The following is a 23,042-nucleotide window of genomic DNA, read 5'->3' as shown; positions in this document are numbered from 1 at the left end:
ATCTGCAGCTATAAACATGCTTTATGTGTAAAAAAGTGGCACTAATGGTTGAGCTTTTCCCTTCTGGTGCTGTTGGAGAAATGGGCCCAGCCTAAGGCTCCTTGCAGTCTTTCCATCAAATTGGATAGGCAGAAGGTCCACCTCTGTCTGTTCACATAAAGTCCACAAATGCTGTTGGAACTTGCACCTCTAAGTGTCAACCTCTTGACTGAGAGAGAAATCCTCAAGCCAGGGTGTGCCCAAGGAGAGTGTGTGCATTTGTGTCTGCATACATGCAGGATTTACAGCCAGTTTGGGACAGGATGGGGAACACAATAGGAAAAGTCTTTTGCCTCTCAGCTGGAAATTGCTGTCCATTGAGTGAGGGCTTCTAATTCACTGTGTTTGACTGCATCATGTGCAGAACTTTAATGCAAACAACTCAGTCTGTTTAGGAACATGGTTTGCACTCAGAGATGGAGTAATTGGTGCTCTTAATGACTGCCTCAGAGCTGGTTGTTTAACTCTGCAGATAAACATGAATGAATTGCAAGTTACCCAGATTGGTGTGTTGTAGGATTTGTGTACAGTTCTTTTTCTGGCAAAGCCTGTTTCACTAATAGCCCAGGAAATGCAGTACCACAAGGGCCTTTAAGCCTGCAAAATCTTTATTGCTTACTTGACTTTAATTATTCTCAACTTGAGCTCAAGTTCAACATTATTTTTTTAGGCAGTTGAAAAGTAAGCCTAAAGTCTCTATGGCTTCTTCATCTTTTCCAAAACAAGTTTGGATGTTGTAACCTCCACCATTTTCCTCAACACAAACACTGAATAGGGAACTATCCTCAGCTTAATCTTGTATGTGTGGGAAAGTATCAGTTTTAAAAGCTTTAGCTTCAGCTTTTAGTGCATTGTGTTGAAATTCTCCACTGATTTAACAGAACTGGGTTTTCACCTGGTATGTCTGGGTCGAGCAATCTCTAAGACTGATATAGTTTGGTAAAGTGTGCTGTGATGATGTTCATATTGCTGTTCAGAAAAAAAGATATTGCCAAAATTTAGGGGTCCTTCCCCACCCAGGGAAACTCAAAAGAAATTTAATGAACCAGGCTGGAAACCACTGTATACACAAATACTAAGAGTGAATTGTTATTGGAAACATTTTCACTCTTTATTAGTTTCTGATATTAGGAAAAAAAAAAGTGACATTTTTCAGGGAGACTGAAAGCTTTCCTTTCAGACTTGGCCATAAAGTTTCCTCTTGGGCCCTCACTTTTGGGGCACCTGCATGTTTCAGAGCACATTTTTACTGGGCAATTACAAGTCCTATAAAAACAATGGATTGTAAAGGAAATAATGCCAATGTTTTGGTTCAAATGATGTCTGTACTTGAGAGTGGGAATTGATGAGAAGGATCAGTGGTTGAAAAGAAATGCAGAGAGAGGAGGGATGAAGAGGAATTGCTGCACTGTGTAATTTCTCTGTAGTGGAAGCCTGTCCCAGGGTTTGTTTAGGAGGTCACACCCAGCTGCCTTCCCTGGATTGCTCTGGGATTGAAAGTTTCCGGTGCTGTGCTGCTGTCTCCTGGGAACCACTGACACAGGAGCTGTTGGCATTGCTGTCCCCATTGTGTGCTGCAGACATGACTTGGTGGAAAGAGCTGGGCTTTAATAAACTTGTATGGCCTTGGTGATTTCAGGGAGCTGAACCGCAATCGCATCCGCCTGATTGAGGGCCTGACGTTCCAGGGGCTGGACAGCCTGGAAGTGCTGAAACTGCAGCGCAACAACATCAGCAGACTGACTGATGGGGCTTTCTGGGGCCTGGCCAAAATGCAAGTTCTGTAAGTTGGTGCTGTCACATCCTTCTCTGTACTTTAGCAGCGACCCGTGCTGCTTCTTGTGCTCCTTTCTTTGTGCTGCATGCCCAGAGCTGCTGCAGCAGTGGTGCCACATTTCTCTTCACAGAGAAAAAGCAAGGCATAATTTCTCTCAAGAATATTTTTGAGATTCACATTCTCTGAACCTCAGAAAACACAATTCTTATTTTATTTGCTGTGCCTATGTTTGTGTAAAAGTAGAATGCAATATGGAGATTGTTTATCTAAAGTAATGGTGTTTTATTTCCTTGGCTTATCAGGGCAAAGAGTGTGTGTGTGTGTCGGGACTGCCGGGTGACAGTCACGAGATTCTGTGCAGTTGTGTGCAGAGTTGAGAGCTTGGCAGATTCAGTTTAGATGTAATGTAAAATAGGGTAATACAGTATAGAATAATATAGTATAATAAAGTAATTAATTAGCCCTCTGATAAGATAGAGTCAGATACATCATTGTCTCCCCTCGCTGCCTACAAATTCGATACAGCAGCTTCTCTTCAGCTGACCCACAGTTTACAAAAGCTCCCTGCTTCAGCAGGTGTTCAATAAAAACAGCACTGGTTTTTAAGCTGTGGCACTATTCCTTTGAAAGTTTGACAGTTTAAACGTTCAGCATTTATCTCAATTGGTCTTTAAATATCTGGCTTCTGCAAATTTGTTTTGGCTAATAGATGGAAACTCTGTGTTGCAGACGGTATCATTCCACCTCGTGGGATACCTAAAAACCTTGGTGATGTTTTCTTTCCATACCAGAGAAAAAATTAGTCACTGCAGAGAAACACCTGAAGCTTCCAGCACCCTTGGCTTGCAGGTGTGTTTGTGAGGTCCCAGGTGATGGAGGCAGCATGTTTCTGGGTGCTGCTGTCACACAACTGAGACTCTGCAAACACAAACTTGAATGGGGTGCTTTAAGCCCAGTTTACTTGCAGTGGAGCTTCTCTCTGCAGTCACCTCTCCTTGTGGGCATTTCCTTTGTGTTGTCTTTGTTTGACAAGAAGTGCCCACACATGCAGGTGTCCACGTGGGTATGTGGAAAGATGTGTAGGAATAGCTGAAATCCCAATTCCTTTTGGAAATTCTTTCAGTGTTTGACCAGTGCTGCTTATCTGTCAATTCCTTCTGATTTTTCTCCACAGGCACCTGGAATACAACAGCCTGACAGAAGTGAACAGTGGCTCTCTCTATGGCCTTTCCTCTCTGCACCAGCTTCACCTCAGCAACAACTCCATATCCCGCATCAACCCCGATGGCTGGAGCTTCTGCCAGAAGCTGCATGAGCTGTAAGTTGGTTCTGTTGTGTTGTGTAATGTTGGCAGGAGAGAGGGGAGTAAGGAATTTTCTCAAGGCTTACAGCTTCCACTGTATCAACCTGGAGAAATGCAGGAACTGCAGGCTCCTAAGTGATGCTCTGGTTATTTATGATGTTATGACCTTCAGAGTGCCTGTGGTGCTCTGTTAAAACATATTTGTACCAGAAACAAAGGCTAGAACCCACTAAAAGTGCCAGAAGACCTGGAGGGTTTCTGAGCTGTGGCTTGCCAGTGTTTTGAGCTAGTGAGTTACAAGACTTGTAACTTGCCATATGATGACTGTTCAGCCTGAAGCTTTGCCTTATCCTCTGTATTTACAAAGAACAACCATGCTTTCAACCAGCAGAGATTTGGCCCTTTAAAGGCAGTTCTCCTTGTTTCTCCTGTTTACACTTTATCCTTCCTGTGGGGTTCAGTTGTTGAAAAGTAAATACATGGGCTTTGCTCTCCTGAGGTGCTGGGAATACAGCCTGGCAAATGAAGGAAAGCCTTGCTGCTGAGGGCAGCCCCACAAGGTGTCCTTTGGGTCTGTGGCACTGCTTAATGCCTTTTTGAGGAGGCACACAGGGATGCTTGCAGTATTTACAGAAGATGCTGCCATCCCCTCTGTGGCACTGTGCAAAGCTTTGGTTTTTATTGACACGTGGTCAGTGGAACTGGAATTCGTTCTGCTTGGTGCAGGAAAATGTTAAACAGTGTCAGGGAGTCTCCCATCCACCAAAAAGCAGTATGGTAGAGCAACTTCCTGCTGCCAGAGGCCTCAGTCTGCTCTCACACTAGAGGTTGGTACCTGCCCCCCGAGCTGTGAATCCTGAAACCTTTGGGTTGTGGATTCAGAGATGGGTATACATGACACGTGTAATTTCTTTATGTTTAGAATTAACATGCTTGTCCTGTGATCTTATTTGTTCATGTGTTGAACAAATTATTTTTGTTATTTTTTAGGGGCACAAGGAAGTAACTTATTTTTTTGTTTTAATTAAATGCACACCTGATTGTTGAATTACCAGATTTTTCAAATTGCTGCAGAACTGCCCATGCCTTGCACAGTTCTGTGGACAGCTGCAGTTCCTTCATGTGTGGATCCTCACATGATATTTTGCTAGATTAAAGCAGTGTTAATGGAGAGATCTTCAAGGCAGCAGATCAGAACTGGAACTGTGCTCTGCCTTTGGTCTGTTAAAATCTGAAGCATCAAAAAAAGGGGAACCTGCCTTGCCAAGGCACTCACAGCTGGATCCTTGGAACAGCCAACTGCAGATCACTGTACTGCACAGAACCAAAAATCTGTGCCTGTGCTGAGCTTTATTCCAGCCTGGGTTAGGTGGGATGGGTCAGGCCCACCTGCACCTCCCAGGGCTAATGGCAGAACTCTTTTAGGGAGAGCTAAGCTTGTCCTCTCTACATGACTCTGTCTTGCAAACCCTCAAGGTTTGCATTGGAGGTTGCTTGTCATGCTGAGTCCTTTTTCTCAGGTATGGATTAGGATCTCATCCAACAAGCAGTTCTAACAGTGAGCTGTCCTGTCTTAGAAGCAATAATTGCAGAAACTGGGGTGCAGGATGGGGTAGAGTTGGAAAATGCCTGGTGGTGTGAGGTGGTGTGAGGCACTGGGGTGTGCCTGACCTGACAGGCAGGATTGTGCTGCAGTTTGAGGCCATGGCTGAGATGGGGAAGGTGATTGTGTGGGAGTTAACACAGCCCTGCAAAGTGCTACAGGCTCTTTCAGGTGCTGCCTTTAGGGTAAGGCTGCTGCAGGGAGCCATCAGATCTCCAGCTGAAACTCCCACAGCCAGAGAGTGCCTGTAGGAGAGGTCTGTGCTGAAATGCCAGGGTGAGGAAAGGAAGCCATGGGCACATCCAGACTGACTTGTGCACTTTGTTAGTTGTGTAGGTTTCATTCCTGATTGAAAGATCCTTGCTCACCTCCACTGTTGCTAAACCTACTGGGTTGCAGTTACCAGAAAACATTGTGGCTGTACAGGGAATGAATTTCAAAGTCTTCTAAGGAGGGAGTTGATAGTCTGAAGGAGGAATTATCTCTCATTCAGTTGCTGGGACAAAACATGAACCCAAGGCTCTGGGCTGATGTAAGAGCTGACAAGGAAAGAAAACTCCTGCCTTGTTCTGAGCATGAGAAAGGGCTGATTGTATTCACCAGTCAGGTGCTAGAGCATCAGCATCATGGAAAAAACCACAGTGGGAGCAGAGGATTTCATCAGAGGTAAATGGTGACTTGGCTGCTGATCTTTCCTTTCCCTTTTTACCTGTGGCTTGGTCAGTGGGAGTGAAGTGTGTTAGAGGTACCTGGTCCAGGCTGGCAGCAGCAGCTCCAGTTGCACAACAGGGTCCTGGTTAACCCCTTCAAAATCTCCTATTTCTCACCAGGCTGGAAGGGCTGTGTAGACAAACACTGCCATTGATTCATGCCAGGGATTTCTCACTGGTAGAGATGCCAGGATCAGGGAAGCAGTAGAGATCTGCTGGCTTCTCTCAACCAGATAACCCAGAGTGCTGAGCTGTGCAGTCTGCTGCCTGTCCTGTGGCAGGAAGCAGAGCCCTGGCAGGCTGAAGAAGCCACTGCCAGGTGCAGTAGCTCCTGAAACCTTCCATGTGTGACACCAGTGAGAGTCACCATGTCCTGCTGCTGTCTGTCCATCTTGGGGTGACATCCAAACAAACAGAGGGAACATGCCTTCACCAGTTGTGGCAGGAACTCTCATGTGTGGAATCAAAAGGAACTATTTATTTTCTCAGCCAGGTTTAGGATTACTTTTGAACAAATTTTTTTTTTAAAGCCAAATTCTTTAATAGCAGGTGAGGACATAATTTTGACCAGATGCCAGTTCTTCATAACTAACACTATAGCTTCTTTAGCAATGAAAGTATGTTGTCCCATACCTTCAAACTCATTAATCTTTGCTGAATTTTTTCCAGAGCTTGCCCTCTGCCCACTCACAGCTAAAAGACAGACAGCCCCTTTGCCAAGTAAATGACACTCTTAGTGCTCTGGAGTATGTGTCTGTTTGGACTTTGGTTTTGGCTTTGCAGTGAATTTCATGCAAGCCCTAGACACATTTTTAAGCAGACTCATTAACAGGCAGTACTAGGAGAGGAATTTGGAGGTTTGGAACTCAGTGAATTTTTTTTTTTCTTGTCTGTACAGTGAAGAATTTCAGTGCTTGTGTAAAGCTGTTTCACTTTTTCAAAAGTTGAGCAGCTCAAACTCTCTCATCTTTTGGAGTTGCACTCCCAGGTCACTAAGAAGGTGGTTTTGAAAATCTGGTTCCTGCTGTTACACTGAGAGGTCCCACCTTTGAGAATCCAGGCTGGCCTTCCACAGCAGGGCTTTATTCTGGACAGAAGATGGTTGCACAGTGTGTGAGGTGGCTGCAGCAGCTTCCCAAGGCTTGCCCTCAGTGTCACATCTCCAAAGCCTCATCTGCACTTTGCTGGCAGAGAAAAGCAGCTGCCTTCCTGCCAGCTTCCACACTGCAACAGGAGCAGTGCTTAAAAAAACCCTCCCAGACCAGAGATAATGCAGGCAAGGGGAAGAGATAGATGGAAAACTAGGGGGGAAAAAAAATCAGCCCTCCAATAGTCTCTTCTAAGTGGAGAAGATTTAAGGCAAACTGTGCTCCTTGACAAAGGGGAGTGGGAGGAAGGAAAGGTGGCTGGTTTACAACAGACACCTCCTTTCTGTGGGTGAAAGGAAGCATTCAATTGCCTTGTGGTGAAATGCTTTTGGCTCTGGACTGGGGTGGAGCTGAGGCACCCACACCCAGAGCCTGGGGCTGGCTGTGCACAAGTGCAGAATGATAAGGCACCTCCTGAGCACAGCAGTCTGGCCCCTGCCAAGAGCCTGTGTGAGCTCCAAAATCCATCAGTGTGACATCACTCTGCACCTCACAGGGCGTGGGGAGCAGGACCTGCTGTTCCTGTGAGCCTCAGAGGGAGTGGGGATTGAGCACAGCCAAGGCTCCCTGACCCTCACCCAGCTGCATGGGGGCAGGAGGAGCTCTCCTTGCTGCAGCTGGCAGAGGGTGTGCTGGGTTGTTACTCTCAGTCACTCCTGGGACAGCCTCTCTCTGTAGCCTGCACAGAAAATTGCCCCATAGCTGGGTAGCAGCTGCCTCCTGCTCCTCGGTGTCACCCAGGCTTCCCCTGGGTGTCTGGGGGCCATACCTGCAATCAATCCTATTTCCTCACCCAGCCAGGGCATCACCTCGTGTCAGGTGGTTGTGGGAGGCAGGCACTGCTTGGCACAGAGGTGTTTGGAAAATACCAGATGGATTGACAAGAGCTGCTGTTGCATGTTTTTCCCTCAGGATACTCTCCTACAACAACCTGAGCAGGCTGGATGAGGGAAGCCTGGCAGACCTCGGGGGACTGCACGTGCTGAGGCTGAGCCACAATTCCATCAATCACATTGCAGAAGGTGCTTTCAGGGGACTCAAAAACCTCCGTGTCCTGTAAGTTGCTCTCAGCTTTTGTCAGACCACACCCATGTTCCCTCCCTCCACAGTTTGTGTTCTGCCCGATGGTTCTGCTTTGAAGATGCTTTGGGTGCCCATGTCTGGCAGTTTCAGGTCTCTGAAGCCACCTCAGCTGACCAAAAATCCCTGAGGTCTCATTCCTGCAGCTAATAACAATATTTCTCTTGCTATCACATTCACTTTAATTGAAATTCTTAGAAAATCTTCATTTCTTATGGGTCATTCTGCACTCGGAAGGAGCAGGGAATGATTCTTTCTACTGACAACACTGGAAATTTGAATATCCTCTTAAATGTGCTATTGAACACTTCTGTATTGTTACTTTTTTTAAACTGACTATTAAATATAAAATGATGATTAAATATAAAATGATGATTAAATATAAAATTACGATTATCGTAAGATGATGTTAAGAAAAAAAACAATGGCAAAACAAAGAAATTTAGAGGTTGGGCTTGGCCTCTGTACCAGAAGTGTAACCACACATGAAGCTTCACCCAGCCTTCAGCCCAGTCACAGAAATGAGAAGCTTTTGCAAGTACCATGCAAGTAAGCAGAAGTCTTTAATGCAGTTGAGCCCATGAAACATTCTGTGCTCTGATTTTCATGGGAAACCCTGAAAAAACAAAAAGTTGCCAAGGGCAAAGTTTCATGTGCCCTAATGCTGAATTGCAGAAATGATCCATCCAGTGCTGGCTGTGGCCATTAACCACAGACTTTTATTTTAAAACCACTGACACAATACCTGGAAATGTGATACTGGAAATGAGCTTGCCTAGTCCAAATAGCAGCTTGTAAGGTTTTAGGAGCAGTAGAGCCCATGAGAGCAGTGTGGCCTCCTGTGGGGTGCATTTGTGTTGTGTTTGTGGGACCCCTGATGAGGGAAGGAAGGAAGGAATGATGAATTTGACTCTATAATCTTAGAAGGCTAAGTTATTATTTTATGAGCTATATTATATTAAAGAATACTGTACTAAACAATACTAAAGAACAGAGAAAGGATACAGACAGAAGGGTAAAAAGATAATAATGGAAACTTGTGACTCTCTCCTTAGAGTCCAACACAGCTTGGCTGCAATTGGCCATTGAGTCAAAACAATTCACAGCAGAAATCAATGAAACCATCACCTGTTGGTAGACAATGTCCAAACACATTCTGAAGCAGCAAAACACAGGAGAAGCAATCAGATAATTGTTGTTTTTCTTTTTCTCTGAGGCTTCTCAGCTTCCCAGGAGAAGAATCCTGGGCAAAGGGATTTTTCAGAAAATGTGATGGTGGCACAGTGGTACCATTGCACACTGAGAGCTGTGTGAGACTGAAGTACATCTGGGCTTGTCTCATGAACATCAGAAGATGGGGGATGCAGTTCCATTCCTGCAGCTCTGTCTCCTTACAGGAACCTGCAGGGCTGCTGGCTGCTCTCTGGGAGCTGCAGGCTCAGCACCTTCATCTGGCAGACCACAGAGTTCTCACAGTCCTCGTGACAGCACCAGACATGTTCCCAGGCTGGTTGGGTTCAGCAAACTGATTTAGTTCTTCCTTCCAAAGGAAAAAACCACACTTTGATACTTTTATTCCTCTTCAGAAGCCCATTGTGGCCTGAGTCATTAAAAGGAAATGGGAACAGAAAACTCTCCCCTCTTTACAGTACTTTTTGCTTCTTACTCTTTTCTTTATTGAAGTTCATAGTGAAGGAAGTGACTGGAAAGTGAGTTTGGGTTTTGTTTGCTTTTTTTAAACTTAAGCCAAAGCCTTTCAGCCACTGGGCATTGAGAAAGGGACCTCTCAGAGGCAGCTGTCAAGACCGGAACTAAAGGTTTCCAAAGAAAAATGGAGGGGAAGGGAAGCTGCTCCCCCTCTTTGCCCTGCACTGAATGTGGAGCCTCTTTTATGTCCAGGGCAGAGGGGGGAGGTGGAGAAGGGAGTGTGTGAGCGAGCTCTAATTTAATAAAGAGAAAGGCCTATTGGGTCCTGCACCTGGTGAAAAAGAGCTGAGCATGCTTTAATTATGGGCTATTGTTGGGGAGCCTTTGGTGGGTGTGAAACTGCTGAAATGTGGGGCTATTCAAATAGAGGTCAGGCCCGGAGACCTCTGAGCACAATGATTAACAAGGCTGCGAGCATTCAAGCTCAGCCAGCCAGAAAGAATAGGAAATTGGCAACAGGGGCTGGGAGAGGAGTTGGAATACAAAGAGAGCAGAGCCAAAATACCCCACTCTTTTTTTTTTCCCTCTCTCTATTTTCACTCATTTGTTAAAAAGGTTTTTTATTCCTCCTTTCTAACACTAAACCTTTGAGTTGCCACTGGATGAACAAGCAATACCATTTTCTTTCCCTTTTTCAAGAAAACACAATGTGTGGCAGTCAATTAATAAAAGTGTGTGTCAGAGCTCCTACAGGCTGTTCCCACTTGTCTCTCTCTGCCATGGGAAAGGGTTTGCTGCTCCAAAGACCAGTAGCCCGTGGTGAAACCGAAGAGGAGAAATGTCTGAGAAGGGATTTTCCCTTAAAAACAAACAGAACAAGGGACATTGGCTTGGCAAGCCTAGGGAAAATGTAGAAACTGAGCTCCAGGAGGATGTATTTGCTCCTGTCCCACCAGGATGGTGCTGGAAATGCCAGCACATCAAAGCATTCTCCTGGACTCCTCTCTTTGGCCACCACAGCATTCTGTGTGCCCAGACCCCTCGGGGATGTTGAGGTTTTGTCCATGCCTTTGGCACAGAGCAGCCCAGAGATCTCCCTGACTCCACAGTGGTGCTGGCTAAGGCCAGGGCTCTCCAGGGATGTGAGATTCAGGTCTCAGGCTAAAGCCAGCTGAGAAACAGGAATTGTGGCTTTTGGCATCTCCCTTCACGTCTTTAGTTCACCCCAAAGCAGAGAAAGGAGCAAAGGCTGAGCCAGCTGAGGGGAGAACATTCCCATTTTGAGACTGGGCTTGCTTTTAAATTTGTTTTCCCTTCCTGTGAGTTACTGTGTATTGTGCTGCCCAGAAGCCACACTGTGTTGCCTCTGGAAAATGCAGGGGGGACTTGGCTTTTCTTTATTTGGTCTTAATATTTTTTTTTATCTGGAAACGTTCTGATAATCATCTTCAAAAGGTGTGAAAGGAGTACCTGAGGGCTCAGGGGTTATCTGGATGGTGAAGTTTGCTTTGGTGCTGTGTTTTGCCAGGTTTTAAATCAGAGTGATGTAACAAAACCAACAAAGCCTATTTAGTTTTTCTTTCTTTTCACTTAACATTGGAAATGATGAATTTCTGTCCGTGTTGCTGGGTATTCATTGCTAGCTGGATTTAAAAGCTGGGAGGGAAGGATTTCTAAACAGTCTGTTTAAACAGCTTTTGTGGATCTCTGTGTTTGTTCTGTGTGCTTGTTTTTCTTCAGACCTCTTTGACTCTTGTAATTGATGGTCAATTTAAAGCCAAAAGAAGCTAACTCTGAAAAAGGAATTCTCTTGGGTTTTTTTTTAAATGGTTATACAGAGTTAGGCTGGTGTAGTGATGCTGGCACTTTCCTTTGTTGAGTTTACAAGTTCATTGCCATAAAAAATGCAGCTTTGTAGAAAATACACCAAATCATCTTCCTGAGATTCAGCTATAGACAAATACATGTATACACTGGAATACCCAAGGTGATCTTATTTCATGGCAGTAGCATTTAAGGACAGCTGTTTCTTTCAGTTTAATTTGAGCACTTTATTTTCATTTTCCTCCTCCTGTTTGGATGCACAGAACTAGAAAAGGACAGAAACCTGCTTGATAAAAAGTATCTGTCAGAGGGTTTCAGCTAGGAACAAGCCAGAGCTCTGGAATGCACCACGTGTCAGGGCAGAAGTGATTGGTGCTGCTTTGCTTTATCTGCATTTTCTGATAACTGTCAGGAGAAAATGGGAAGTTCTCATGTGGCACTCGGCTTCCCCCACTTGTTTGTAACAGTGACATTGGGACTGAGGTGCTGATTCTGAGCTCTCTCTTGTCCTCTCCCCAGGGAACTGGACCACAACGACATCTCTGGCACAATAGAAGACACCAATGGAGCCTTTACAGGCCTGGAGAACCTGAGCAAGCTGTGAGTATCCCTGGGCTTGAATCCTGCAAGCCAGTTTTGTTGTGTGCCTGTGTGGGTTGGGTCTGTCCCTTTCATGCAGCCTCTCTCACCTTGGAACAAGACAAAAATCAGCAGAAAAGCTGAGCTGTAGTAGTTTTGCAGGCGCACTGCAAGAGTGCAAAGGTGGTTTTCAGGCACTGATGTTTTTAAGCAGGTATGGGGCAATTATTTCCTTTCAAAATGGTGAGCAGACAGTGCCACATACTGCAGCTCAGAGAGGAATTTAAGCTGTTTTCATGTATAAAACTCAGCACAACCATTCCTCACTTCTAAAAGCAAACAAGCTGCAAAAACCACCCCTTGCAGTCTCCAGCGAGGCACTGATTGATGCAGCAAATAACAATAAACAGAAGAGAAAAATCTCCCCACTTCCTGTTACAGCAGAGGATTGAAACAGGATTCCTTTCTGTGGGATACTCTTTCTGAGAGTGATCTTTTGGGCTCAGTTCCATGTGCAGTGACAATAAAAGGCACCATGGGGCACAGGCTCTTAAAGAGATAAAAAGACTCCCGAGGCAAGCATGCGCCTTGCAAATGTTTATGGCTTGCTTGGCCTTGGCCAGGATTTTCACATTGCTCTGTGCAATCCCTGTCCCATTTGAAGCAGGGGATATAAATCAGCCCTGTCAGAGGAGCCTCTGATGGCTTGTGACAAATCAAGAGTCTCTAATCATTACCTCTTGCCTTTGTTGAAGTTCTCAGCGCCCCCCGTGCTGCTGTCTGTGCTGCTGGGATGGCACAGCCAGAGGTGCAGTAAAAGCACCTCGATGGAGAGCAGATGGCTGCAATGAATCCTGGCAGGAGGAGGGACATTGTCACGCTCTCATCAGAGGCTCCTGGGGGAGTGGGACAGGCAGGGATTGTGGGGATGCAGTGCTCAGAGGAGACAAACCTGGCATCACAGACAGAGATGGCATTGCATTGTTGCTGAGGGGAGTCGCTGGGTCCACGCAGAGGGGACCAAGCTGCAGCTGCAAGTAAAGTGGGGCAGAAGGCAGAGGAGGATTTAAGGACAGGGGGAGCCAGGCAGGGAAGCAGAGGCAGTGTGGGGGTGAGAGAAAAGTGAGTAAGAACTGCTGTGCATGCAGAGTCAGGGAATCTTCCCATGACTGCCAGAAAAAAAAAAGGCAGAGGAGCAGATGTGGTGGGTAGAAGAGTTCTTGGCTGCCTGACTGAAGTGTTTGGTTTGTCTGAAGAAACCAGAGAGAGCATGTGAGCAGCTGGAAGGATGATGGGAGCAGAGACTCTGTCCAGTGGGATTTGCAGGCTGTAAGGGTTTTGAGTGTGTAGTGCTGCTTTGACAGGGGAAAGAAGGTGGTGGAAAGGAGCAGAGAGAGCTGTCCTGGTGGTACATCCCTCCAACAGGGCCACTGGCATGGGAGCAAAACTAGTGGTCCCAAGTGATTAGGATATGTTAGAAATGCTGGGTGCAGATAACAGGAGAGTGGTGGAAAGTCCAGAGGGGACAGCATGGAAGGAAAGAGTTCAGTGAAAGGATTGCCTTGGAAAGCAGGAGCAGTGAGCTCTGATGAGCTGTGGGGGTCAGGCAGAGGCCAGGAGGAACAGCAAGGAGGAGGAGGAGGAAGGAGAGGAGCAGGGGCAGCCTGTGGGGTTGTGTGCTGGCAGCTCTGGGCAGAGCAGCTATTGCTGTCCCCTGTGAAATGCCCTGGCCTGATGTGATGTTTGTCTCCCAGCACAGGGAGCACCTCCAGGAGATGGCTGGTTTGGGCTGCTGGTAGCCAAGGATGCACCAAGGGCTTGTGCAAGTCTAAGGGAGTTTGGTTTATGTCTTTCTTTCCTTTGTTGACTGATGCCTGTCATTGCACGTGGACTCAGGCCAGCTCTGAGGCTGGCTGAGGGATGTGTGCAGGGAAGGTTTGTGCAGGGGATTGCAGCACATTTCTTAGCCTGGAAGAGCGTGTGGATCAGGTTGGTTTGGGGCAGATAGGAGTGGTTTAATTACCTGCTGTGCGACAGCAGCTTGCTGGGGTTGTTCACTGTGAGCCAGCATGTAAAGCTAAAAAATGCTCAGAAAATGAAATTATTATTATTTCTTTTGAGGTATTTTGAGAATACTTGTGAGTGGTCACTTTTAAAGGGATCTCCTCAGAACTGTTTTAGCTTATCAGCACATAAATCCCAAACTGGTGATTTCTAAGGTTGAAGTGAGTGTCAGGATTTTTTGGTAAAGAAAAGATCAGCCCTTTCAGCAAACATTTCACTGTGTGATTTAGGGCCTGTGTTTAAACCGTCAGCCTCTTTAAATGCATTAGCATACAAAAAATAAATGGGCACTTCAGAGGAGACCTTCCAATGAATTAATAATCACCTCAGCTCTGTGGAGATTGCCTTAAAAGCCCTTCCCCTTTGATCTGGCACAGATTAGCCTCTGAAAGGATTTAGCACAGAGAGGGTTGTTCGCTGACATGAAGGTGTTAAACAGAGAGGAGAGGCCAGTCACTTTAGCCTTCCCTGAATTATATATGAAGCTCTCCAGGATGGAGAGCCCAGGCCTAAATTAAAATGTTGCTTGAAGAAAGAGGGAGTTGAGAAGCACTGAAGCATAAAAAGCACCGGTGGAATCACTGTGGAACAAGGAGGTTCCTAATTATTCAAGCTGCTAAATGTAACCAGCTTTTTGATGGCTCACTCAGCGAGATCTTCCTGCAGGTGCAAAACTGGCTGGAGGAGAAAAGGCTGCAATGAATTGTGTGCTTGGCATGTAATTACACTGCTGCAGCCTCCAGGAGAGCTTGTGCTTGGCTCTGCCCCGTGGAGGAGGTTCAGGCCAGCAGTGGGATGGCTAATTGTGGCTGTGTTCTGCTGCCTTCACATTCCAGCCTTCAGAGCCCTTTGATGGGGGCCTCTAGGTTCAAACTCTCAGATTTGTAGAGGCACTTAATTGAAATTAGTTGCGAGGAGTAATGAGTTTGCTGAGGCCTGACTAGTGACGTGTGTTAGGTATTTCTCATGGCCAGGCATGGAGCTGTGTGCACCTTCACAAGTGGGGTAGCTGTGTGTTCCCTTCCCCAGATGCACTCCTTATCTCTGCACAGATAACTAAACAGGTATCAGCAGAATCTCCAATTTTAAAAGACCAAAATTCACTGAACAGTAATAGAAATCTGCAGCTATCAAACCCAAGCTCAGCATCATTTTTTCAGCAGCAGTTGCCCATATAACTTCCATTAGAATCATAAAGGTTGGAAAAGGTTTTTAGGATCATCAAGTCCAACCATTAACCTAGCACCATCACCATGTTCATCATTAAACCATGTCCTGAAGTGCCACATCCACATGTTTTTGAACAACTCCAAGGATGGTGACTCTGCCACTTCCCTGGGCAGTCTGTTCAATGCTTAAAACTCTTTCTCTGAGGAAATTTTCCCCAAAATCTAATCTAACCTCCCCTGGGACAGCTTGAGACCATTTCCTTTAGTCCTTATTTTATCCTAGCCTTGTCCTTAAAACACATTTATTAGTAATATGGCTGCAGAAATTAGTATGTATGGATGCAGCCATTTGACCAGAGTTTACATATAGTAAATTATTTACTGTATTAATCATTCTAATGGATTTCTCAAAGCTTTCATTAATGCAACATCCCTTTTACCAAATGATGGCGCACATGATTGCACACATCCTTTGGTGCTGGGGGTATTTGAGACTGGGCTTTCCTGGAGCCAATATATAACCAAATTATCCTGACATTTGAAAAGTGCTTTATGGAAAGCCTTGACAAGTCCTTGGAAATGTATTTGCTCATGGAATGGCTGCACATGCTGCATCTTGTACTCCTCTCCCTGGCCAGTGAGCAAGCAGTGGGGCCATCAGAGCTGTAAGTCTTTTTGGGGTGCAGATAAGGCCTTCACACCCTACACTGAAGGGCAGCTCTTGAATGAAGACTCAAAATCAAATGCAGCACCAGATGTGCTCTTTTCCACCTGGGGTGTGGGTGGCTTGCCCTGGACACCACATGGTGATAACAGATGCACCTGGAGGATGAACCTGAGAGGGAGCCTGGGGAAGGAAAGCAGTTCCTAATTAATGACACTGGTTGATGGTTTATTAAGACAGGCGAGGGACTATCCATTTGGCACAAACCCTGCCCCTGGCCACCATCCCTGGTCAATATTTATGGAGAACTGTTGCTCTGGAGATGGCAGCTGGGCTGGGATCTCTCCAGCTGGCTGTTTTCTGGTGATAGCCCCCTCATGCCACTGCTGATTCAGAGGAATGCTCTCTGCTCACAGAGGCAAGCAAGATCACTCCTCAGCTCTGCACATTACCTGGTCTGCCTTTTGGTCCTTGAAATTGTCCCTTGGCTGTGATCTGTTGCATGGTGTTGCTCTGCTGTTGTATTTAACAGGAAGGAATGAGCAGTGCCTCCAGTCAGCTGCTGTGTGAATGTGCAGCTCAGGGCAGCCTCAGCTCTGTGTGCTGATGGCTGCTCAGGCCAAGGACCAGGGGATAAATCACCACTCTTCTTCCTGTCTGGGAAGAAGTCAGACATGAAAAGTTTGTGGGCAGAAACCAATATCTTGTTAAACTGTCACTGCACTTAATCCTGTCCCCAGCCAGCCTGTGAAGAACAGAGGGGACCTTCTGTTACTCAGCAAGCTGGTTCCCAAGCACAGGAGCAAACCTGCCTTTTTACATGATATGGCACAGTCCCTTCTGTGCTGTCATCACTATTAAATTCAAATGCAGATAAAAGGATTTAATTTCAGGAGCAGGAAAGCAAGTGTGCTTCAGCCCTCTTAATCTCTGTGCAGTTCAGATTTCCTGGGACTTACACTGCGTGTGTATATCAGATAAAGCCACACTAATTGTGTTCCTTTTTTTTTTTTTTTTTTTTTTTTTTTTTGCCCCCCTCTCCCCATTTTCTTTCTGTTTGTCTGGCACTGGATGTTTGGAAACTGCAGAACTCTGTTTGGAAACAAGATCAAGTCGGTGGCCAAGAAAGCGTTCTCAGGCTTGGAGGCTCTGGAGCACCTGTGAGTAACCCACCATGCCTCAGAGTTTGGGAAGGGGGGGTCTGCCAAAAGTAGCTGCTTGAGAAATCTGCTAGCAATTTAATAGTGTCTTTGTAAACTGAGAAGCCAGTCCATTTGTGGGGGCCACCTGCTTCCTTCTCATTATAAGTCCGCCTCAACTTTGGCCTTTTTTTGTGCCAGGAACAAAGTTATAGAACATATGGGAAATTTGCATGCTCTTAATTTTTGAGAGTTTCACCTTGACTTGCACATTACTGCTTTGCAGGCTGTTAGCAAGGGAAAGAGGCTGGTGCAGGCACAGCACTCACTCCTCCTTTGCCCCAACTCCCCCTAAACCCAGGCTCTGGCAGAGACACGTGTTACAGATGACTGGGTTTGATGCATCCCCACTCAACATCCCCATTCAGCACAACCCCCTTAGAGCCATTTGCAAGAAGTCAATTTTGGCTGCCTCTGTGTAATTTTTTTCTGTGTCCCAAGGCTGATGACTCCAGCAGTGATTCATGAATAACCTCCTTTCTTGGATTAAGACAAGTTAAAGTATATGTGACTGTGCTCTGCATGTTTTATTGGCTGTTGATTGTATGAAATGTTATGGCCATCAAGAGCACACTGAAAGATTTGGGCTGCCTGACTGGGAGTCCATTCCCAAATAAAGGTGCCCTTAATGCTCTACTGAGGCTGTCCTCTTTGGGCAGTGCTCATCTGCCCTACCTGTCACTTAGAAAACTTCAGCCCCAAATCTGACACTGCTTTTCAGAGAACAAATTATTTTTTTAATTAGCAATAGTTGTGAGGGAAGGCTTTAACCCCTTCCTTTGGAAATACTGGGATGTTTTTTTAAAGCCAACAGTATCCTCTCCAAGTCATTTTCAAATAATTCCTCAGATGCTGCTTAGTGCAAGTATTTCCTTTCTTTCATGTTTGCTGAAGGTCTAGCCTGGGGTACCACATTCCTGACTGTCTTTGGTTATCGAGGGGGCTGAGGAATTTCTGAGCTATGGATGATGGAGGTAGCTCAGACTGAGAAAGTGCAGTGAGAAGATGGGGTGGGGAATGACATAGTGATTCAGTTAAGTGTAATTTTTCTCGGCTGGCTATTGTTGAGCAATATTTAATAGTACAAAGGTGTTTCGAGGAACATTTCCATGTGCTGCAAGTGCTGAAGGCCTTAACAAGGAGCTACCAAATCACCTTTTACTGGAGTCATTGCTTAAATCAGTGTGGAGAGGCTCTGTCCCAGCCGTGGCATCTCTTTTGTTGACCCTGCTTGTGGTTGTGCCTGCAGGAACCTGGGGGACAATGCCATCCGCTCCATCCAAGCCGATGCCTTTGCCAGGATGAGGAGCCTGCGGCAGCTGTAAGTGATTGCCCTGCTCACACCCAGCCCAGGCAGGGGGGATCCTCCTGGCCCTGCACCTCAGCAGCAGCTCAGGTCCTACCCACACCACCACTCAGGCATTTCCCCCTCCCCTGCATCCTCCTCTGTGGGGTATTTTTACACACAAGGAGCTGTCATTGCATGTAATAGTGAGTGAAATTAGATCATGGGGACGGGTTCTTCCAGCAGGTTTGTGCCTGTGCAATTACTCATCTCCATTCAGGAAGTCCAGCCCTGCTCCTGTTAGCCAGCTCTCCTGCTCACAGCACCATGGATTTAATTCCCAGTGGTCCATCTGCTCCCTTGCTGTTCCTGTGTTTAGGGCTCACACACAGGACTGATACTGCAGTGATAAGCACCATTTGAACTGCATCCACTTGTCATTCAGCCTTCTGGTGTAAAAATACAGATGTGTTATCAGAGCTGCTGCTTGTGCTCCAGGCTGGGGCTCTGCACTGTTATCTGACACTGTTTCCAGTCTTGCCTGGTTTCCTTTTCTCCTCTTCCCCATAAATATTTAATCCACTGTCAGTGTGTTGCTATGCCCCAGAGCAGTGCAGTGTCTGTGGAACACAAAATCATTTATTTGGTATTTGGGCAGGTACAGGTTCTTGCTCCTGACATTGGGAATGGGAATCAGATGGTCACTGCTGGCAGTGACACTTGATACCAGTGACTGGGAGTGAAGAAGATAAACACTGTGTGTCTGTTATGTGATTAAAAACTTTATCTTCTGCACTGGCACTTGAAACAAAATTGAGATGAAGGATTGATCTTATTAGGAAGAGATAGTGAGATCCCAGATATTGTGAAGGAATGTTTATAAAAGGGAGAAGTTCAGATAGAGGACATTTACATGCAGAATGCATTATGCTGAAGGATCTCCTGATCTGTCCCGAGTAGCCAGGAGGGTTTTATGCCATCATATGTGTTAGAGGCTACACATCTTTCTAGAACAGGAAAGTGGACAGCTTTGAAAAATCAAATCCCTATATTCCCTCCTTCTCCAGTCAATTTCTTTCTTTTCCCCTTCCCTGCTCATTTCAGACTTCAGGATTTCCTGAGGTATGGGGTAGAAAATTAGCAGGAGATTCACATCTTAGAGTGCAGTGCTGGAGTTGGGATTCTGCTGTGCTCTTGGTACCCTGCTCTTGCATAGCTTGTAGGATTGCAGGACAGGAGCTCTCTCTGGGGCATTTCCCAGTCTCTGAGGCATCCTCACATTTAATTCCAAGGATCAAACTGAGTTTTGCAAACCAGACCAAGTATGAATGAATGCCCTGTTTGTGTAAATTTACAGTTCTTCACTGGCCTTAGAGCTATGCTGAGCCATAATTTGGCCCAGAATATTAAAAAGAACCCACATTAATCCCAAAGCTCCCTTTTTCCTTGCCCCTTTCCACATCTTTTTTCCTAACAGAAGGCTAAGCTAGTGTTGGATCAGAGAATTACAGAATCCTACAGCGGTGGGGTTGGAACTCAGGATGCTGAGAAATGTTTATGTGCTTTGTTTTTCAGACTAGTTACTGTTCCTGTGGGGTTTACACAAATATCTTTGGTCATTTCTCCTCTGCTGCTTCTTTTAATCAGTAAACTCAACTCCAGGGCCACCTTATGGAAGGCAGGGTCTGCTTACTCTGCCATGGAGGGAACTGGAGGCCTTTCAGTGGGAGCTGGGTGTCCTCTCTCCCTCTGGTCAGCAGCTAAATGCTGAATTTGGTCCCCACCAAAGGCTCAAACGCCACAGGGGCAGAGCAGGAGCTCATTGATGTGTCCTGTCTGTTCCTGGGATCACTCTGGGGCTAGGTAATAATTGCAAAGATCTGCAGTGTCACTGCAGTACAGGAGGGGTTTCTCTGTGTGGAGGGGAAATGTTGTCTAAACGTGTCATGCCTGTAACATCTTCAGTGCCTCGAGGACATCCCTGCAGTCCTTTTTCTTCCTTCCAGCCATGCTGGGGGGGCAGGAGGAATGTGTTTAACATGAAGGGGCTGTGAGTTTCCCAGCCTTCCCTCCGTGCAGGGCTCACAGCAGGCTGGTGTTGGTTTTGTTTCCCTGCAGCCACATTAACAGTGACAGCTTCCTCTGTGACTGCCAGCTGAAGTGGCTGCCCCAGTGGTTGGTGGAGAAGGAGCTGCAGTCCTTTGTGGTGGCCACCTGTGCCCATCCTGAGTCACTGAAAAGCAAGAGCATTTTTGCCATCCAGCCAGAGAGTTTTGTGTGTGGTAAGTCTTGCCTGCGTGTTTTGAGGTTGTGTGAAGGGTAGGAGTCACTTGGGAAACATTTTCTTTGAGTACCAGCATGTTATTATGAGAGGGTTTCTGTTTTGTTTTGTTATTCAGTGGGATCAAAGGAAGCCCAAGCCTGCATTTAAAAAATTTGTCATTGGCTACAATTTATTTCCCACTAAAACCACACAGTGCATTGCTTGCATCCAGAGTATTCCTTACAGGGCTCCCTGAGTATTAAATCAGAAGGGACTAAGGCCTGTTCCACTTCCAGATGGGGCTGCACAGACACTTCCCCAATCCTCTCTGTTTGATAGTATCAGGACTGCAGCTGTAATTTTTTTCCTTCCGTGGTGTTCTGAGCTGTTCTGTGGGTTTGTGTTCTTCACCCATGTTTTCTCCCTCTTGGAGACAACAAAGAGTTAAAAACAAACCCCAGAGGAGAGTCCCTCCATCACAGCTGCTTCTTTGGGGCCAGTAAGGCCCACCCAAATACTGCAGATCACTCTGCACCTGAGCTATGGTTTCAGAGCAGCTTTACTTAAAACCAGCACACATAAACATCTACTACCTTTCTCATAAAGAAAAAGAAATTTAAATCATCAGAAGAGGCCAGATCGGTGCTGCTCAGGCATCCAGGTTTTAGGGAGAAGAAAGGCCTGGTTTGGGAGCCAAACCCTGTGCAGTGGAGCCAACCAGTGAGGATGCTGGGTGGAGCTGCACATGGCTGTTTGAAGGAAAAATGAGCTTTTGCAAACACTATTTAACTGAGCTGAATGCATGACTTGCACTGAACAGGGAGCAGAAGCTTTGTTCCAGTGTCCCTCCTGATCCCCCAGTGACACCCTCTGCCTAGGTGGCCTCTCTCTGAGCAGGCTGGGAGGGAGCCTTGCTGTGCTCATCTGGAAGAAGAGATCCTGAAAGCTCCATCCCCACAGCAACATCACAAAGCAAAAGCAGCTTTGCTTCCCAGTGCCTGCCAAGTCCTCCAGGCACTAGTAGTCCTGGTTCCAGAGGCCTGGCTGTTTAATTAAACCTTAGTCAAATATTAAATTACACCATTTGTAGAAACCTAATAAATGAATCTGCTTGGATCCTTGCTAAAACCAACATCTTCAGGGCAGAGAGAGAGTGTGCAAAGCTTTCCACCCTGGTCGGGTGACAGGCAAATACAGCTGCTTCTGCTTTGACAGCCTGGGCTGCACAGTCATGGAGTCCTTTAGGCTGGAAAAGACCTCTAAGATCTTTTAACTTTAACTTACTTACCATTAACTTCCTGCAGCCAAACACAGCACTAAACCAGGGCCATGAGTGCCACATGGACACATCTTTTAAATACCTCCAGGGATGGTGACTCCACCAGCTCCCTGGTCCCTGGGCAGCCCGTTCTGGTGCCTGACAGCCCTTTTGGGGAAGAAAGGTTTCCTATTAGCTGATCTAAACCTCTCCTGGCACAACTTGAGGCTACTGCCTCGTGTCCTATTGCCTGGGAGAAGAAACTAATCCCCACCTCACTAAAACCTCCTGTGAGCAATTTTTCCTGGAGGTGACACTAATTTAAATGCCCTCTGCCCTCCTACTTCATGCCATTACAGGTCTGGAGGTGAGGTTTTAAGTTCAGTCGTGCTCTTCATGCATGGATTGTACAAGGAAGGACAACCTGAATATGGTCTGACTATCATCTTCAGACCATAGCATCTTTCTTAGATTCAGTTGGTGAAGGAGCTGGGTGTCTGGTTGGTGTCTGAGGTCAGTCAGTGACCATCTCAGCCCACTGAAGGGACCAGGGAAACAACATTCCCACATGAACCAACGACTCAGTGCAGCTGTGTGTGGCACACCTGCTCTACAGAGCACTGCTTACTTCTCATTTCACCTCCTGGCTTGCTCCAGCCTCCCCTCAGAGCCCAGCACTGACTCTTGCTGCTGTTTCCTCCCAGATGATTTCCCCAAGCCCCAGATCATCATCCAGCCCGAGACGACGGTGGCTGTCCTGGGCAAGGACATCCGCTTCACCTGCCTGGCAGCCAGCAGCAGCAGCTCCCCCATGGTGTTTGCCTGGAAGAAGGACAACGAGATGCTGCACAATGCCGAGATCGAGAACTTCGCGCACGTGCGCGCCAAGGACGGCGAGGTGATGGAGTGCACCACCATCCTGCACCTGCGGCACGTCACCTTCGCGCACGAGGGCCGCTACCAGTGCGTCATCACCAACCACTTCGGCTCCACCTACTCCAACAAGGCCAGGCTCACCGTGAATGGTGAGTGGGAACTGCTGCCTCCTCCTCTTCTCCCCAGCCTGAGCTCCTGCTGAATTGTGGTACAATTCTCTTGTATTTGCAGGGTGCCCCCATGAAGGGAGGAATGAGGAATCTGACTCCATGTTGTTATTATTTTATGATGCTATAATATATTAAAGAATGCTATACTGAACTATACTAAAGAATACAGAAAGGTTACTTACACAATGTAAAAAGATAATAATGAAAACTCATGGCTCTCTCTAGAATCTTGACACAGCTTGGCCCTGATTGGCCAGTGAGTGAAAACACTCACACCAGAAGCCAATGAAACAATCACCTGTGGGTAAACAATCTCCAAACACATTCCACATGAGCACAACACAGGAGAATCAAATGAGATAAGAATTGTTTTCCTTTTTCTCT

General features: G+C 46.4%; 1 protein-coding gene across 1 annotated transcript in view; it reads left to right on the top strand.

Moving 5' to 3' along the window:
- The window catches only part of LRIG1 (leucine rich repeats and immunoglobulin like domains 1), a 91,027-nt gene that overhangs the window by 58,402 nt on the left and 9,583 nt on the right, over nucleotides 1-23,042 (top strand). The window contains exons 6-13 of the mRNA XM_059856763.1: nucleotides 1,679-1,822; nucleotides 2,991-3,134; nucleotides 7,493-7,636; nucleotides 11,651-11,731; nucleotides 16,696-16,767; nucleotides 18,056-18,127; nucleotides 20,210-20,373; nucleotides 22,317-22,637. Coding sequence (XP_059712746.1) covers nucleotides 1,679-1,822; nucleotides 2,991-3,134; nucleotides 7,493-7,636; nucleotides 11,651-11,731; nucleotides 16,696-16,767; nucleotides 18,056-18,127; nucleotides 20,210-20,373; nucleotides 22,317-22,637 — 1,142 coding nt within the window. The remainder of the gene's footprint in view (nucleotides 1-1,678; nucleotides 1,823-2,990; nucleotides 3,135-7,492; nucleotides 7,637-11,650; nucleotides 11,732-16,695; nucleotides 16,768-18,055; nucleotides 18,128-20,209; nucleotides 20,374-22,316; nucleotides 22,638-23,042) is intronic.

This window comes from Haemorhous mexicanus, chromosome 11 (assembly GCF_027477595.1).
Source record: "Haemorhous mexicanus isolate bHaeMex1 chromosome 11, bHaeMex1.pri, whole genome shotgun sequence".
NCBI lineage: Eukaryota > Metazoa > Chordata > Aves > Passeriformes > Fringillidae > Haemorhous > Haemorhous mexicanus.
Note: the sequence above shows the minus strand (reverse complement) of the source record. Positions and strands in the feature narration are given on the sequence as shown.